Source organism: Bombus vancouverensis, chromosome 5 (assembly GCF_051014615.1).
Source record: "Bombus vancouverensis nearcticus chromosome 5, iyBomVanc1_principal, whole genome shotgun sequence".
NCBI lineage: Eukaryota > Metazoa > Arthropoda > Insecta > Hymenoptera > Apidae > Bombus > Bombus vancouverensis.
In genome coordinates, this window is record NC_134915.1 from 11,558,708 (window position 1) to 11,575,287 (window position 16,580).

Below are 16,580 nucleotides of genomic sequence, written 5' to 3' on the forward strand. Positions count from 1 at the left end.
AGCACTAATGAAGTTTCAAAATGTCTTATATAATACATACATTGTATACTTAAACTCTCGTTATGATAAGCGTTCAAATACTTCTTGTTCAAATATCTGGTGAGCAATAGTACATCGAAAGGGAGCAAAATTGGCAAGATATCCGCGATCTCGATCATGCATAATGGCTCGCCTCTCTCTAGCTCCTGGTTTACCCTTAATCCTATGTTTTCATTTAACAGCTGCCGGCGATTCCCCTCCGTTTCGTCCTGTGTTCCACCTCTCGATTTCACTTTTGGCGGCCGCGCCACCGATCGGCGCTCTTCGCCCCCTTGTCCCCCTATCGTCGAGTGGCGAGTTGCACAATTGCCTTGTTGTGCGCGGTTCGCGCGTTCGCTTGTGCGCAACTTTGCGGCGATCATGCGCATGCGCGGTTGCACGCCACCGATCGCGTACTCAATAAGTGTATCAGCCACTGGCGTAACGCGGTAACGAAAAAAAGCTCCTTCGATTGTTTGTATCTCGTTACAATGGCAACTAAAGAGCACGTGTATCGATGCGATCGAGTTTCCTTATTGTCGCCCGAAATGTTCGTTTTGTTTGACGATGTCTTACGTTTAACGGTGATCGGTAGCGACGAAAGCTACTAAATAATCGCCCTGGGAGTACATTAATTATTCTATTCTTGGGCAATCAGTCTCGTTTTAAGTGCAATATTCGTACGTTCAAAGTATGATTAATTACTCGGACTGAATAACCTTAATATCACGATTTTTCACGGTATTACTATGGCGCAAGGGGCCGCGTAAAACACTCGCTATAACAAAATCTCGCCGCGTAGACAGATGGCCAGCAAGTCGAATCGCATCAGCCGCGAGCCTCTGTCCTCGTAAAATTACGCGAGATTACAAAACGCTTGCACTTTCTCGAACAGATGCAGACGCCGTGCACACGTTCATTGTTCGTGCTGACTCTCTGAATCTATATAAGCTTCTATAGGCTCCGCTATGAGAAATCTACTTCACGCTGTAACGCTGTACAAATTTCAGGCGACTATTTCCCAGTAACCATTTGGTTAGTGAAATATTTGACCAATTTCCAATTTCACACGCCTATTAATATATTCGCTGTTATAAGTCGCGACAATTTAAATAGTCGCATTTAAAATTGAATTATCACTTTCTATATAATACTATCGTCGCAAGTTACACCTTTATTCATATACACAATAAACAACAATATTAAAACATTCATTATTACATATGCCATCGACACTTTTTATAAGAACATATGCAGTTTCTGCAAAACAGTAGTCGCTATTTTACGCTTGTTTCTGATCTTGGCGATAATAAATACAATGCTCCGGGCAATCGTACAGAAAATCGGGAGAAATTCGAGATTCTGTAAACTTCCAAGCGCCACCGGATTCCAGCGATTAACTATTTCTGTTTTCGTGTTTTCTCTGGTATGTTGCTTTTTTTCTCTTCTTCCTTTTATTTCGAACGATCGTGTAATATTACGCCACTGGCGTCGAGGTGGCGATGCGAAACCACGATGTATCGCGGCGGTGGGGCACGAGGACGCGAAAAAGTACGTGGGGAACACACACGAGCGACGAACGGGGCACGGAGAGGCAAGGTCGTTCTTTGACCCGAAACATGGTCCGCTCGGCGCCAATTTTTTGGGAGGAACCGGTCCCGGACCTCTGGAATTTTTGCCGGCGAACCGCTACCACACGGTTTCGCCGACCGATCGACACCAACACCTGCCTTCTCCGCTAATATATCGCCTGGCTATAAAGTTTCCATCGATTAACGTCAAACGTTGCAACCGCGTCCTCGTCGACGCTCGCCGATCATCGATAAATCCAACGATCTCGCGTGAAAAACTGCCTGATCACTCTCGATCGTGTTTACGCGCCGATTGGCATCCTCGAATGTTGCTTTCAACGATCTTTTAGTATTTATCTCTTCTGTGATAGTGTTTCTTGGGTGAGAACATGATGGTTTTAATCTCTCTTATTTACACCCCCATTCATCAGTATAGGCACGCTTGGTTGGTTACGGCAAGTGTTTGGTAGTTATGAAATCATGGATGGATTTCATTAAATTTTATGTATTTCGATGGTAGTATAGAGTATATATTTAGTAAATGGGACACGCACAGAAGCTGAACTGGCTGACTTTGTCAAGGTTAATTGTTCGATTTGTAGGAAATTATAAGCTATTCTAGTAAAATTTACAGTAGGTCTGCTAAACCTGGCAAAAAATAATAGATTTATTGCCTTTGTGAACTTATTAAAAATATAGAAATAAATTGTAGTAAATTTACATCCGAAATACAGCTTTTTTTGGCAAGATGTAATTAACATTTATAATTTAATGAACTTATCTTTTGAATGGCTCAAATAGTCCACCGAATGTCTTGCCTAGAACATGAATTATTATGTGATTGAAAATGCTAATTGTTCTAAGTCTTCACTTTAGCGTGTACATGTATAATTCTTGATAAATATAAGTACAAATAAGAGATCATTTAGATACCTGTAGAAAATAGATCGACCCAATTTCACATACTTATGTACTTCAGATTTTCAGAATAATCTACCGCAAGGTAAATCGCTAATATCCCAATCGAAAAGAGAAACATCTCACACGAAACCCTAAAAAACAAAATTCCAGTGAAATTACTGAAAAAAGAGAAAAAAGGAACACGAAACCTTACAAAATTGCGTTCTCTTACTCACCGAAACTATCGAAGAATCGCGAAGGCCACCGATTCCAGCCAGAAGATGCCTATCGAGGCGCATCTAACAAAAATCGTAGCGCTCGCTCGGCTTGCTCGTTGCAACCGGGCTTTCCATCATTACTTAATCGCTATGGCTCGCACGAACGATTAACAAAATTACAAAACGCTCGTCGTCGTACCCGCGTGGAACACGTGTGTTGCTCGCCTTTTCAGGACACACGGCGAAAGACACCATCTGACACCATTAGACCCTACACGCTTTTATTCGTATCGTTCGGATACGGGAGCTTCTTAAACTTCTCGTGTCCGAACCGGTTACATAAAGACCTCGCGTTTTTCCCACTGAATCGACGTGTCTGAAGTTTTCTTAAGCCGGATGCATAGGCGCACGCGCCACTTCTATCTGGGCCTCGTATCTCTTCTCGTCCCTCTATGTACCTCTCTCATCTGTTTAGTATCGTGCACGTGCTTTCGTAGAATCATCACAGTTCACCTGTGCACGTAGTGCACCTGTGTAACGCGGAGCCGCGAAGGCTCATCGATCTTCCCTGTCCTCTTCGTTTTATAGTCGCTTTTACTCCCCTGCCCTTGCCAGCTATACTTCTTTATGTGACCGTACGTCTTCGTCGAAACGATGTCGAACGGCTGAAAGAAACGTGGATACGTTCGAATAAAGCAGGATTCGTGGACAGGGCTTTGGAGATCACGTTAGTAGGAGGATGAAGTCTGTTAACGATTAGAAATTTTGTAAAGTCATGAGAAACGCGTTTGCAATTATCATAGTAGTATGTTGCTGTAATTAATATTTATTGGCCAAGTGTTCGTATTATTGTACAACAGAGTTCTTTGTGCCTGCGTTTTTGTTTTAGAAGAAGGACTAACTGGGGGCCATAGATTTTTCGTTTCGAAAGAACTACGACTATAATTATCTTGCAAAGTGTTGATGCTCTATAATCAGAATTTTGTTTTCTTATGGGAAAAGGAATCCCAGTTGACAATATCTTCTCATAATGGCCCAAAGGTTAGAAGCTATTAATTGGTATAGATGTATTGTTTGGTACTATTCGAATTAAAAAACATATATATATACAAAATGTAGATAAAAATTGGTAGGTAAATAAGTAGATAATACATGATCGTCCGTATTTGAATTAGATTGGAACACGGTTTTTTCATTTCTAGATGAGATAAATTTATCTATATTTCCAATTCATTATACCGTATGTAGTTTTTATCTTAGAAATGTTTTCTTGTTAAGTACATCAACATTGTTTTAACGATTTGTTCTTTAATTAGAGTCCGGAATGCTATATGCAATCGCTTTTGCAACCCGCGAGTTTTATGGTTCCAGTGATTTTGTAAAGCAGTTGCTGCTGATGTCATCGCCTACGAAACGGTTGCTCGATTCGATCCGACAATTAAGCGAATAATAATTACAACGAAATTTGAACGTAAGTACCATATAAACGTCCAATAATGCGCGAGGTACCTGCAGACATTTGTGTCATGAATTTTAAATGAATTGTTGGACGTGAATCCTTTTTTTTTTTCTTCTTCTTCTTCTTCTTTTTAGAACATAAATTCGAGTGTTTGAACAACAGGTCGAAAGATAACGGGCTTCGATCGATCTCCGAAACGTTACTTTATCATTTCACCGTCACCTCCGACGGCCATCCTTAAAAATTTAACTACTCGAAATTAAGTATTCCGCTGTCAGCTTGTAAATCAGTGGCCGCTCTTTTATGAGACACTGGTATCAAATTCTTGAGAGACACGACAATCCATTATGAACGATCCTTTACGTGATATCACGTTGAAAATGTGAAATGAATTATGGTTGGCGTGCACGAACCTCGCGAGAAAATAGCTTTCAGAATAGCTATGAATATTCGCGTAAGTATGCCTCTGTTTCGCGGTTTTTAAATTCATGTCATTCTTCGTGATATATACGAGGTCAGTGAATTTAACAAAGTTTCAAAAGGGTGTGACTTGACAAATTGTTATTAGGTAATAGTTTAATGGTATAGTGAAATATCGAATATCGAGAAGCTAGTAGTACCTATCGATATATAAATATGTGCCGAATAGATTTATTAGGCTGCTCATTTCTTCGAAACGACATCTCATATAATTTATACTCTTGTGTGATTTCAATAAGAAATCAGTTTTATGTACTACGATCTTTTTCCATATACGTTTCACTGAAAAATTGCCTTTATCTCAATTTTTACTATATACTTAATTTATCTTCGCTAGGCCTGACACCTGGATCAATTTATCTCCCAATTTCACTCGTTTTTACGACACAATTAACGAAATCGAAAGTTGCACACAGACAAAGCTAGATAGGCTTGTAAATTTTTCGTGAGTCACTGAATTCAGTAGTTTCGTTCACGAAATACCGTTCTTGGTCTCGAAATTACAAGATCCTAATAACAATTTGCCTGTGCTACAATTTCTGGAGTTCTCTTGCACAATTTTTAATGTCGGAATATTATCAACGAAATTGTACAAGGCACAAGTAATATCATCAATACTAATAAATCCTCTATAACAGCATCAACTTCGCTAATAAACTGAATGCAATGCTACAAACGATCTTTGATTTCTGAGAAATATTAGAAATTACAAATCACTACAATTATCCTATTCGACATGAGATCGTAAATACATAGAAGAGAAATACGCGATTTACTTTACGATCTACAATTCACCGCTACCATTACTGGGTAAATTATTCCGCAAGAAGATCGTAGCGCCATAAAATACAACAATACAGCACTACTACTTTATCAGAATCACGAGCAACGAAATGTAAAGCGTATTGCACGTAGAGTGCAACATTGTACGCGCGATGCGCCATGGGATTTCGTTATCGAGCGTGAGAGTGCAGAAACGATCATCCCGATAAATGTAAATGCACTTCATCGTTCGAGAACAGTCTGCTGACCTTGAATGGAATGGGATCTAACGATCGTATTGATAAAGAGAATCGTCGCCCGAGATAATATCGGCTCTTATTGTTCTCTCTTGCTTTTCATCTCTTTGACTTCTTTCGTGAAAGAAACTCCCTTTCTTCGATCGTCTATACGCATGATCGGACATCGTATAGCACAAAGAGCTTCAAGTATCAGCATGTGTACGTCAGGATTAATAATCAGGCTCGTCTATATATAAAGATCGTTCGATATCAATCGAAAGACCGCCGTAAGTAGTTTGTATCGGTATAATGATCCAATTAACGTCGAAAGCGGTGGATGGTCGTTTTTGTCGTCGACCGCGATTTGTTCGCCCGCGACAAGCTATTTATTGTGATTTATTCGCGTGAAGTAATCGGACGTTGAAAGGAAGGAAATCGCGTCCTTGCGGATCAAAGGTTGCTCGAGCGGACGAACAATCGCCGCCGTGAAAAAGGTTGGGAAAAAATTGGAAACTTTCTGACCGATGCCTTTCGTTTCGCATTCGACGCAGTGTCGACCCTTGGATCGATTCTTTTCGGTTGGTTTGAATGTAATTAGATTTATATTTAATGGACACGTGGTCCATTCTTTAGTCGTAAATTGCCTTTTTTCTATTAGAAAGCATCGGTGTAAATTTATCATCAGTAGAGTGTGGACTTTTATGTAAATTCATATTCTTATGAAAACCATTAAACATGAGTAATTAAAATAAGATTTAAAAGATGTTAATATACAGGCTCTGTATATGTATAACTTCTAAATCATATGATACTCATAGTCGACTGTAAGAAATAAATGAGCCTAATTTAATTCATACGTGGTGTCATTAAACACGAACAGTTTCTTGTGACGAATGCTTAAACGATTCCTAGAAAGAAAGAGTACTGTTAAGTGTTAAGCTTAATCGTTTCTATCTGTTAGAAAACTAATATTATGGTTTCGTGTTGAAGTACATCATCGTTTGCAAATATTATATATGTTAATAAGATAGATACGAGTTAGTAACTCTTGCTTTTTATTAGTACGTCTCGACCTCATTCGTTAAACAGCAAAAACGATTCTCTATGAGAGAAATCGTTTACTCGATCGTGATTGAAAAGGAAATTTATAAATATAACCGAGTATACATAATATAATAAGAACGCTAGATCATTGATGTTCAATTGTATCAGCCTTTAAGGCGCTCGCGTTACTATGTCAATGCCTTTTTAACGCTGTATCTAAACGTAGTACTACTCATTGACCGTGTACCCGCGACATGAATATTAAACCTGCACCATCAGCCTTGGTTCGACCTAATCGATCCAAGTCTAACGTCGAACGCCTCCTCGAAATAATGACCAGAAGCTTCTGACGTTGAATGGAACTTCCAGTCGTACGTGACTCGGCGAATTATTATTGAATTGCTGCTATTAAACTCAAAAGGAAAGAAAACATTTCAAAAAGTGTTATATGGCTTTACATCGGATTTTACATAAAGTACTTGCATTACAAATGTATTATTTCCCAATATACATGAGATTTCAAGTGACAATTCTAAAGAACTTAAATTTTGAAATTACGCGTTTTAAGAAAACGATATGTGAAAAAGCTACGATGCTTTGTTATTTTCTGTAATAAATGTCTGAACACTGTATATATTTTCTTTCATTTTTCTTAAGTCAAATACGATTTTAGAGACAAATCTGTATACTTTATCGACTCGATCTATATCATCTGTTTATCCAATTATCAATTTAAGTATCACAAATGAGCTACTAATGGTACAAGTCATATCCATTTTTCGTGCAGAAAAATATTATAAATCGTCGAACAAGTTTCATTGGCGAATGACGATCATTTGCCAGATACCGACAGGAAAATGTGATCTCTGATCCGTAAAGGGTTCGATGTCACGACGTGATTTTTGACACGTTATTCGGCGCAATGAGTAAAGAGAAAACTATTCGATTGCGCAACAATTCGTAAGCGGGTAGCAACGTCAATTCTTGATTACCAAGGATTTTGGCGAAGACACCAAATAAATCGGTTCCACGCGCTGCAACCTTCGATCCACTGGGCCATTGAACGAATCTACGATGAAAGTTTGATCCGTTGCGTGACTTTGTCTAAAGTTACGAAGCTCTCCGAGAAACTAGCCTTCGGCCCTGTAATGATGACGAGTTATGTGACGCATCATGGGTCAGCCAGTTACGTGTTATAAATGAAACCGAATTTCCAGATAAATGATTTTCTCCTGGAAGGTTCTTTCAACGAAAAATTTTAAACTTTGTATCAGTCGAATAGCTCGATTGTAAGATAAACACTTATGGGTGATTTGTACATCTGTCGGATAAATCGGTTTTGATAAACATACAATGAAGCGACAAATAATTTTTGTGTGTGGACAAAAAATTAATTCGCTTCGACTTGAAACCTGGCAGCTAAAAATAACTATGATTAGATTACTCGATATCAATAATAGAAACAAAGGGTAAAAATTGTAGCAAGTCAACTTCGTAATGAGATTAGTTTAGGAGAGATTATTGATGTCTGTTGGAATTTAACTGTTCGAGTAGAAAGCGCGTTGTATTGCTCAAGGAGCAAAGTTATCTGCGTAGACAGTCAACAGACCAGAGAAAGTTGCTTATTCAATGAAATGTTCGCCAATGGATACCTTATACATGTTGTAACGCGTGTTCGATCTGTCACGGCGAAAACCGCAAGCCTGATTACTATATGGACACAGGAAACAAATTCCTCTTGAAACTCACGCAGCATGCAGTATCGTTAAACACGTTTCATTGTACTCTTTCTCTCTCACAACGTTCAAAAGAAGGAAACGCGAATACTTGTTAATTTTCCTCTGTGGAATTCTTTTGGTACGGTGGCCATTTACAAGAATTCGAAAGTAAATTCACACCTTGTATAATGAGTTGAGAACGAAATATGCAGTAGAAATGCATTATTGGAACGAAATTTCAATTAGTACTCAATTACCCTTGCAATTCTATGTTGAACTGAATTCGATTTTGTCCAACTTTAATAAAACACATTCTGTTATCTTCTACATTAATTTGCTAGAAATATGTCTACGGTTACGAAAATATAAAAGTACATTCACATTATAAATAGCTTCTGAAAGTGACATGTGAATTATAACGTATGAATTAAAAATTGTAGATAAAGGGAAAATTAGTGAATTATTATTTAAGCTGTTTGTTCGACGATACATTCAGATAAATACGATTCTGCTATATCGTAATTTTAATCGAATATTTCTTTTTTATATCGTACAAATCTCATCTGTAGAATGTAATTGACAGTTTCGAAAAAGGATCGATCCGACTGATTTGTATTTTCAATTTAATATCATAGAGTAGGTGAATCGTGTGCAAAGGGAAACAAAGCGCAGCCGCCTAACGTTCTCATATCGTGTCATTTAGTTAGCGTAATCCATCCTTTTGTTCTTTCAAATTCAAGGCTACGTTACAGAACCGCGGCAAACTCTGACACACCGTTGCCCCTTAATTGTTTTCGCCACAGAAGGAATTCATTGTTCCAGCGATACGTCCGTTCGTCCTCGTGAACATCGTTTCCCGTGCTGATTGACGAATCAGATTAAATCCGTCCGGGTTTCGCTGCTTATTTCCATCCAGTTTTTACGCCGCAATGCTGCAATCTCCCTTGCGGGTTTCAATTCAATTTCAATTTGTTATTTCCAGAGGTTCGATCATTTAAATTCAGAATAACATATAGAAATTGAAATTGCGGAAATTGAATTTCGAAGGCTTGATTTCAGATATTTAAATTCAGAAGTAACTGGAGGACTGAAATTTCAAATATTTGCATCGAAAACGTCAAGTTTACAAATTGAAATAAAAAAATCCAAGTGCAAGAACATTAATTCAAATAATTAAATCTACATGTTAAAATTCACAGATATGAATTGAAGCTTTCGGATTCAAGAATATAGTTTCCAAGTTCTAAATTACAAATTTGTTATACCAACGTTCCTTTTCCGAGCAATCTTCCTCTAACATTGGCAGCTAATCAAGCGTTTAACAAATTTTCTCAATCACCTAAAATCAAGGGTACTTGGAATGCTTGCAACGTCAATTAATTTCCCCTGCCGAAGAAATTACATTTTTCCTCGATTCATTAGAAAAACCTACATCGAATCGCAGATCAAGCGTGCTTTCCTTCGACTGCCAGCGTGCACGCTATCTGATCCGATCGCGCGCATTCCCCGATACCCTAACGCTTCAATTACCCTCGCCATGAACTCCCATTAAACGTTCCGAGGCACCGTTGAACCGTTCACTGACATCTGCGTTGCGCAACATCAGAACAATCTCTATATTAAACCCGTGGCCGTGTAACATGCAACCTGGCGGTATCCGCGGATGATACAAGTTCAGAAAAACGCGAAGAACAAACGATCGTGCCGCGAGAGCGGCGGGGATAATGGGCACGAGGGAGCGTCGATTGAAAATTGCAGGATCTCCTCCCACCTCGGTTGCAAATTGTCGGCGACGTTCCATCGTAAACGATAACCGTACATAATGACGCGTGCGTACACGGGTACGAACACGCGGCCACAGGTGGAGAAGAAGACGATGATTTCGCAAGTGTACATACAAAGCGAAGATGACTTCGATGCGAACGACGACTGGAAATCACGGAAACGATGCCTCTAATGACGCAGTGTGAGACGATTAAATGAGCGGAGAGCAGTGTGATTATACAGGCTGTCTCACCAATCTTGTCCACTTGAAATCTCTCGTTGCTTCAAATATGAAATAAAAATGTTACTTATATACGTCGTAGAGTTGAAAAGAAGTAGTCGACATGGCCAAGGGGTTGGCAATTATAGTTGTATAAATCAACCTACCGATGGTTTACGTGAAACCGATGGTTTGCGTTCTACGTTTGTTATTATAAAAATTAATTATATAAGTTATTACTTAACTTATTACGAAAGCAGGCGTGTTATTTTTGCAAGTGGAAATACATGATTAAATTCGAATTGCCAGTCTTGACCTGCATCACTGTGATACTCAGTTATTATGATAAAATTGATCTTTAGATTTCCTCTATAGCTCCACGCACGTAGCAAATCATTGCCACCATACTAGGATGTCTTTGCAACCTTGAAACTTTCATACTTACGATTAGACTATAGATTTTTATGCTGTTTTATATTCTTACGAACATACCTAGCGAAATAGAATCTACATAAAAATTTGTTTCATCTATTAAACATTATATTAAGCAAGTTCCTTTGAATATTTTATATAATTTTGCATCCTTAAATTCCCCCAAAATACATAAACATCCACTTATAATAGTATACGATACTTTCATTTGTCGTTTCTAACAGCGAAGATATTTCAAATAAACAGAGTTGCTGGAACGTCCTGTATAGCATCGAGAGGAAATCGGTATTATACTCTGGAGTCTAGATAATTGGAATGGGTTAATGAGTCTGAGAGGATGTTGCGTTAGCAGAGTTATTATAATAAGGAATCTGGTTAAATAGGCGGTAATCTCTTGAGCAGTTGTTACAGTTAGCGCGAATTGAATTGATTAAGTTTTTCTGACGCTTTCATGTGCTGTTTCTCTCTGTTGATCACTTGATGGGTCTAAAGATTTGTAGCGTCTAGGTGAGCTCTTTTCAGATACGTTCTTGTGTAATGATTGCTTCAAATTGTGTATGGAGAAGAGATACATAATTGTTAAGCTGGCATGAATAAATTTTTTGTAATGGATATAAAGATTAGTAATGATAATGTGAACTTTTTTCAGATGAATTCTTGTGTAACGATTGTTTAATTAGATTATTTAAAATAAGACTTGGTTAAATTGTATGTAATGTAGCATCTTCTTATGCAACAGTTGCTTGAATGTCTACGGGAAGATTATGAAAATGAAATGATCATAAGCTTATTGACATAAATATATTTCGAAGGAATAGAATTTTGGAGGCTGCTTAGAGCTACATCGACGAGGTGTGAGACGTGAATTTGCTCACGTACATCCCTTAGTCTTCCAAGGTTGCTTTACTTTCGATTCGTCAGTCTTCTAAAGGACAAGTTTTAAATTCACGATCCGTGACTCTTTTGAAACGCTTCCATTTTTGCCACAATTTACGTATCTCCTTTATAAGAAACGGATGTAGCATTCCTTCTGCTCCTTTTCTTCGAGTAATAGACTGATTAAGTTAATCTTATCATCGTGAGTGGACGTTTAGGACGGAAACTGTACGTTAATTGTTAATTTCTCCATAAAGCGATCTGCTCTATGGCAACAAGTCTTTTCTTCCAAATCGTAAAACCCGTTCAGTTGCTACCTGCGATAAGGTTGTGGTTGTTATTAAATGCAGAATAATATCAACTTCCTAAAGGAATTGCGAATTCAGAAAAAGCTACTGAAATCACTCTTACGTAATTCTCAAGATTCAAGTTTAAAAACTATACTTTGAAAAAGTTTTTTAACATAAAAATTCCTCAGATTTAAGAATTTTTACAGATTTAAGAATATTTATCGTTACACTACGATTGAAGACACCAAAAATACTATAAATCATTCTAAAGTCCCAATCAGAATACCATTCCTTTTAGGAATACCTAATGATATATAGTAACTGATAAATTATTGTAATCATAGTTTAGAGAAAGGTCTGAGTACAAAACGAATTTCATTTCTCAATATAAGAAGCTCTTAGAAATATAAGGCCTTTTTATAAACAAATATGTCATATATATTTTGCAAACTAATAGTATTAGTAAACTGACAAGTTAAAAGTTCGAAACTATCAACTTCTCTCTTACGATTTCATAATTTTTCATTAAATAGAACAATCGGATAATTGTTTCTAAACTGTCATTTGTTTTATTACCAAACTTGTTAATGTTACCCAAGAATATTTATTAATATCGAACTTGCAAAATTTCGCGAATTGGTTCAATCGTGTGAGAAAATTTTATCTTTCACAGTTGTATATTTCTTTAAAACATTGAAAAAACGTTTTGAAATTCCTGAGAGATATAATAAATATGACATGTATGACACATAATTCCTGTAAAATATAATAAATAGATACACAGTGACACATATGACATTCTTACATATTTCGAAAGTATCCTCAAATTGAAAAAATGTACACACGTGCCAATATTCCTCCGAAAATGTGAAGTCTCTTATCAGCTGCATAAAAGCTGACGAGCGAATCGTGACGAAGAGAACAGTTGCAAAATACGAATCCCCCCTCCCCCCTCTCTTTCGTCTGTCCACCTCGATCCAAATTTTCGTGTCACAGTCTGGTTAATGCCGGCTGAGAGATCGAGGATAATCTCCGGCGACACGAGCCTCTTCCCTCGGTTATGCTCTCTGCCGTTCCATCGTAATGATATTCCACTTTGTTAACGCGCAAACTCGGTAGCCATGATCCGTTTCCACGCACCGGTGCTCTCAGCTACGCTCAGCGTCGCCGCGGTCGTCGGCGTCGTCACGCTGGAAATCCAAGAACACGTCTAACGCGAGGATGACGCCGATGATGATAATGATGATTCCACGACGCGTAATCCACGTGTCGTTCGTGATCTTTCTCTTGATTTTCTTTTTTCTTTCGAATACTTGTAATTGCGACACGAGATACGCACGATGGATCATCTAGGATTTTGGAACTTCGTGGATTTAATTGTTCCTGATGCTGGCCACCCGAGGACGTCCCACATCGATGGATCGTTGCCTCCAGAGAAGTGATTCTCACGAGTGTGATTATGGAGATGATTAAATAGGGAGGAATGTCGATGGAATGAAGTTTTACCGATGGACTGCTGCTGATTCTGTTATTTCTTGATATTTATTTTTAGAGTTTGGAGGTTTTGCGACGAATGGGAATTATAATTTGGAACTTGAATCGTCAAAGTAGTCTTAGTGTATAATACTTGTAAGATAAATGATAACTTGTATCTTGGAAAATCTTTTTTGTTGGTTGTTTTATTACTTGTTTCTCTCTCTCTCTCTCTTTTCTTTTGTAGCAAAGGTTTTGGAAGAAAGTTTAGTATTTTTATAAGAAACGATATTAAGCTGTAATAGCTTGAAAATCTTAGGAATCTTATTTTTTCTATTTCGTTACGGGTTACTTCTGTGTTAGAAATTCTATTATGTAACACTTGTTCGAATGCGGCGGCTTGATCCTTAAGAATGTTCCTTTCTTATGTCTGTTTTTGAACGGGGCAAAGCATTCCTTATGGACGGATTAATTCAGCTCATTACTCTGGATGTAAAAGTACGAGCCGTGCGATTTCATATTCAGATTTCATTCATAGCAGTTTCCTTTCGTAATGATACTTCTCGTGAGCGACTTCCACTAACCCCATTTTCCATCGACTCTATTAAGTGGTCTTAAGACAATATGAAAGTAATCAGGCTGCTGATCAACCAAGAATCCGTTTTCATTACAGCCGATTAATTCCAGTTCCTTGCTGTACGTAAACCGACACGTAAACCTTCGTTCAAAGGTAAAAGATACGAATTTGAAGCACACGGTAATAAAACAAATCATAAAGACAAACTTTACGTTAAAATATATTGTAGAACTGTTTTTTTTTCTCTCTCTTTTCGTTCAAATAACTCCCGATTCTTTTTAACGTCGACAGTTTGTGTGCCAAATCACCATATTATTATGTAGTAAATTATTATACGCAAACACCGTAATCGATATTATGGCGAGTCGGGCAAAAAGAAGCGTGATTAAAAAGTAATTCGCGAAATGCGTAAATTTTATTATCGTACTATGGGATCTTTCTCCCTTCTTTTCTCCCCTTATACGGTATATTTCGTTCGTTGGATTCTAAATTGCCCAAGGTCCGTCACGAAGGCTGCACCGTTGGGTTTCCGAAATCCAAGGCCACGGTGGAGAAGTGGATCACGATGATACGCAATGAAATCGCAGTCGCGAGAAGGACTGAGAGGGTAGCCGTGCGGAACCATGATCGATCCCTTCATCGATCAAATGAATCGCGCTATTGTTACGATAGACTCGATGAACGTCGTTTGTGCACGTCGAGGAGATCGTTTACTTTGAGGTTAAACGAAGAACCTCGATTTTTTTTATTGGATTTATCGATTGGAAAGGAAAGAGCTAGTCATTGATTGTATTGGTATACGTGAGCTGTGTTGTTAAAGATTTTCATGCTCAATTAGACCTCATCTGATAGGAATAAGATTGATTATTATTTTAATCTCTATAATAGACTTTTCTCGTGATGGATTGTAAGATAGAAACAAAGAAAGAGTTTTTAGGGCAATTAATAATAAATTGTGTTTTAATAATAATTAAATAATAAAAGTATAATTTGTGAAAGGAATAGTTGAAAATGTCAAACGAATAAGATACATACATATATAAATTTTTATAGTTGAAATATTTATTAATAATATATCAAAGTAAAGTTCATTATATACAATGTTTATAATTATATATAACGTAAAATTATACATTGGCGAGAAGAAATCTCAGCCATCTTGCGCTTTTTAAACAGCATTGTATACCTTTCTTTTCGTATTCTTAAACGACGTAAGAAAAACCAAAGCAAAAACATAGAACCAGATAATTTAAGAACATAAAAAGAAAAGTACATAATGCCACTTAAGAAATGCATGATCACCTCATTTCCTTTGTAGCAGAAAGGTACTTTCAGAATCTTTTTACACCGATAAATTCGTAATTTAACATCAATAAACTCTGCCTCCTTGAAATCTTTTTTCTTTCTTCTTCTTTTTTTTTTTTTTTTATTTGTGAAACTATCATAACTAGTTCGAATAAATCTGCCAACTCATGGCGACCGATTCGCGCCACATTCCGTATGAATGAAATAACATTTATTATCGTCTAATTCCAGATCAAAGTACCTCTGAAAGTGAACTTCTCGGCCAGGCCCAAGGACGTTGCCGTCACGATGACGAAGAAGCGGCTGACCTGTGGCATCAAGGGTCAGCCGCCGATCATCGACGGTGATTTTCCACACGAGGTCAAAGTGGAAGAATCCACTTGGGTGATCGAGGATGGAAAATTGCTGTTGATCAACCTGGAGAAGGTAAGTGATGCGAATAAACATGCCAATTTCATTCGTTCCTCGGTCCCCTGGACACGCGACCTTGTCCAAACGAGGATTTCGACGATGCTATCGCGCTAGCGGGAATTCTGTCCGATGGTATCGAATACGCAAAGAATTCGTTTGACTTGACGTGGCCCTGAATGATCAAGCCAGTGTATAAAAAATTTTGGCGAAGGTTAAATCGTGACCATTTAACAAGCAACTGTTTGCTTGATCTTTAATTGACAGGATTCGGTGGCGTTTGTTGATATTTCGATAATTGGTTAATCATGATAGATATCTCATTGATGATTTTGTGTTTATCGAGTTAATGAAGAGTGAGGTAGGACTTTTTGGATTATTTCTCTGTTTGCACAAGTTAACTTTCAATTTTTATCAGAAACAAATTTAAGTAAATGACACGGTGTGTTTCGATACTTTTATTATCGATCTAACTTAAAATGGTTGTTCTTCGAAAATATTCTAACTTTCAACTTTTATACATAAATCCAATACATTCAGAGATTCTTTAAACACTGATTCTGTTTAACGAACAGTTGGTTGAAAGCAGGAATCACCTATTCTTTCCGCAGGTGAACAAAATGCAATGGTGGGCGCACGTGGTGACCTGTGACCCAGAGATCAGCACGAAGAAAGTGAATCCTGAGCCTAGTAAACTCTCCGATCTCGACGGTGAAACCAGAGGTCTGGTGGAGAAGATGATGTACGACCAGAGACAGAAGGAACTGGGCCTGCCAACGTCCGACGAACAGAAGAAGCAAGATGTGATCAAAAAGTACGAGACAAC

General features: G+C 37.8%; 1 protein-coding gene and 2 long non-coding RNA genes across 3 annotated transcripts in view; 2 read left to right on the forward strand and 1 right to left on the reverse strand.

The window, feature by feature from the left end:
* The window catches only part of nudC (nuclear distribution C, dynein complex regulator), a 103,004-nt gene that overhangs the window by 85,843 nt on the left and 581 nt on the right, over positions 1-16,580 (forward strand). The window contains exons 5-6 of the mRNA XM_033332796.2: positions 15,578-15,772; positions 16,366-16,568. Of these exons, the coding sequence (XP_033188687.1) occupies positions 15,578-15,772; positions 16,366-16,568 (398 nt within the window). The remainder of the gene's footprint in view (positions 1-15,577; positions 15,773-16,365; positions 16,569-16,580) is intronic.
* Positions 1,153-3,259, reverse strand: LOC143302725 (uncharacterized). Its single transcript, XR_013058472.1, has 3 exons — positions 2,726-3,259; positions 2,523-2,641; positions 1,153-2,407 (listed from the first exon to the last, which is right to left on the reverse strand). It is a non-coding gene; the product is annotated as an uncharacterized LOC143302725 (long non-coding RNA).
* On the forward strand, positions 3,154-4,400 carry LOC143302726 (uncharacterized). Its single transcript, XR_013058473.1, has 4 exons — positions 3,154-3,512; positions 3,597-3,748; positions 4,024-4,178; positions 4,301-4,400. It is a non-coding gene; the product is annotated as an uncharacterized LOC143302726 (long non-coding RNA).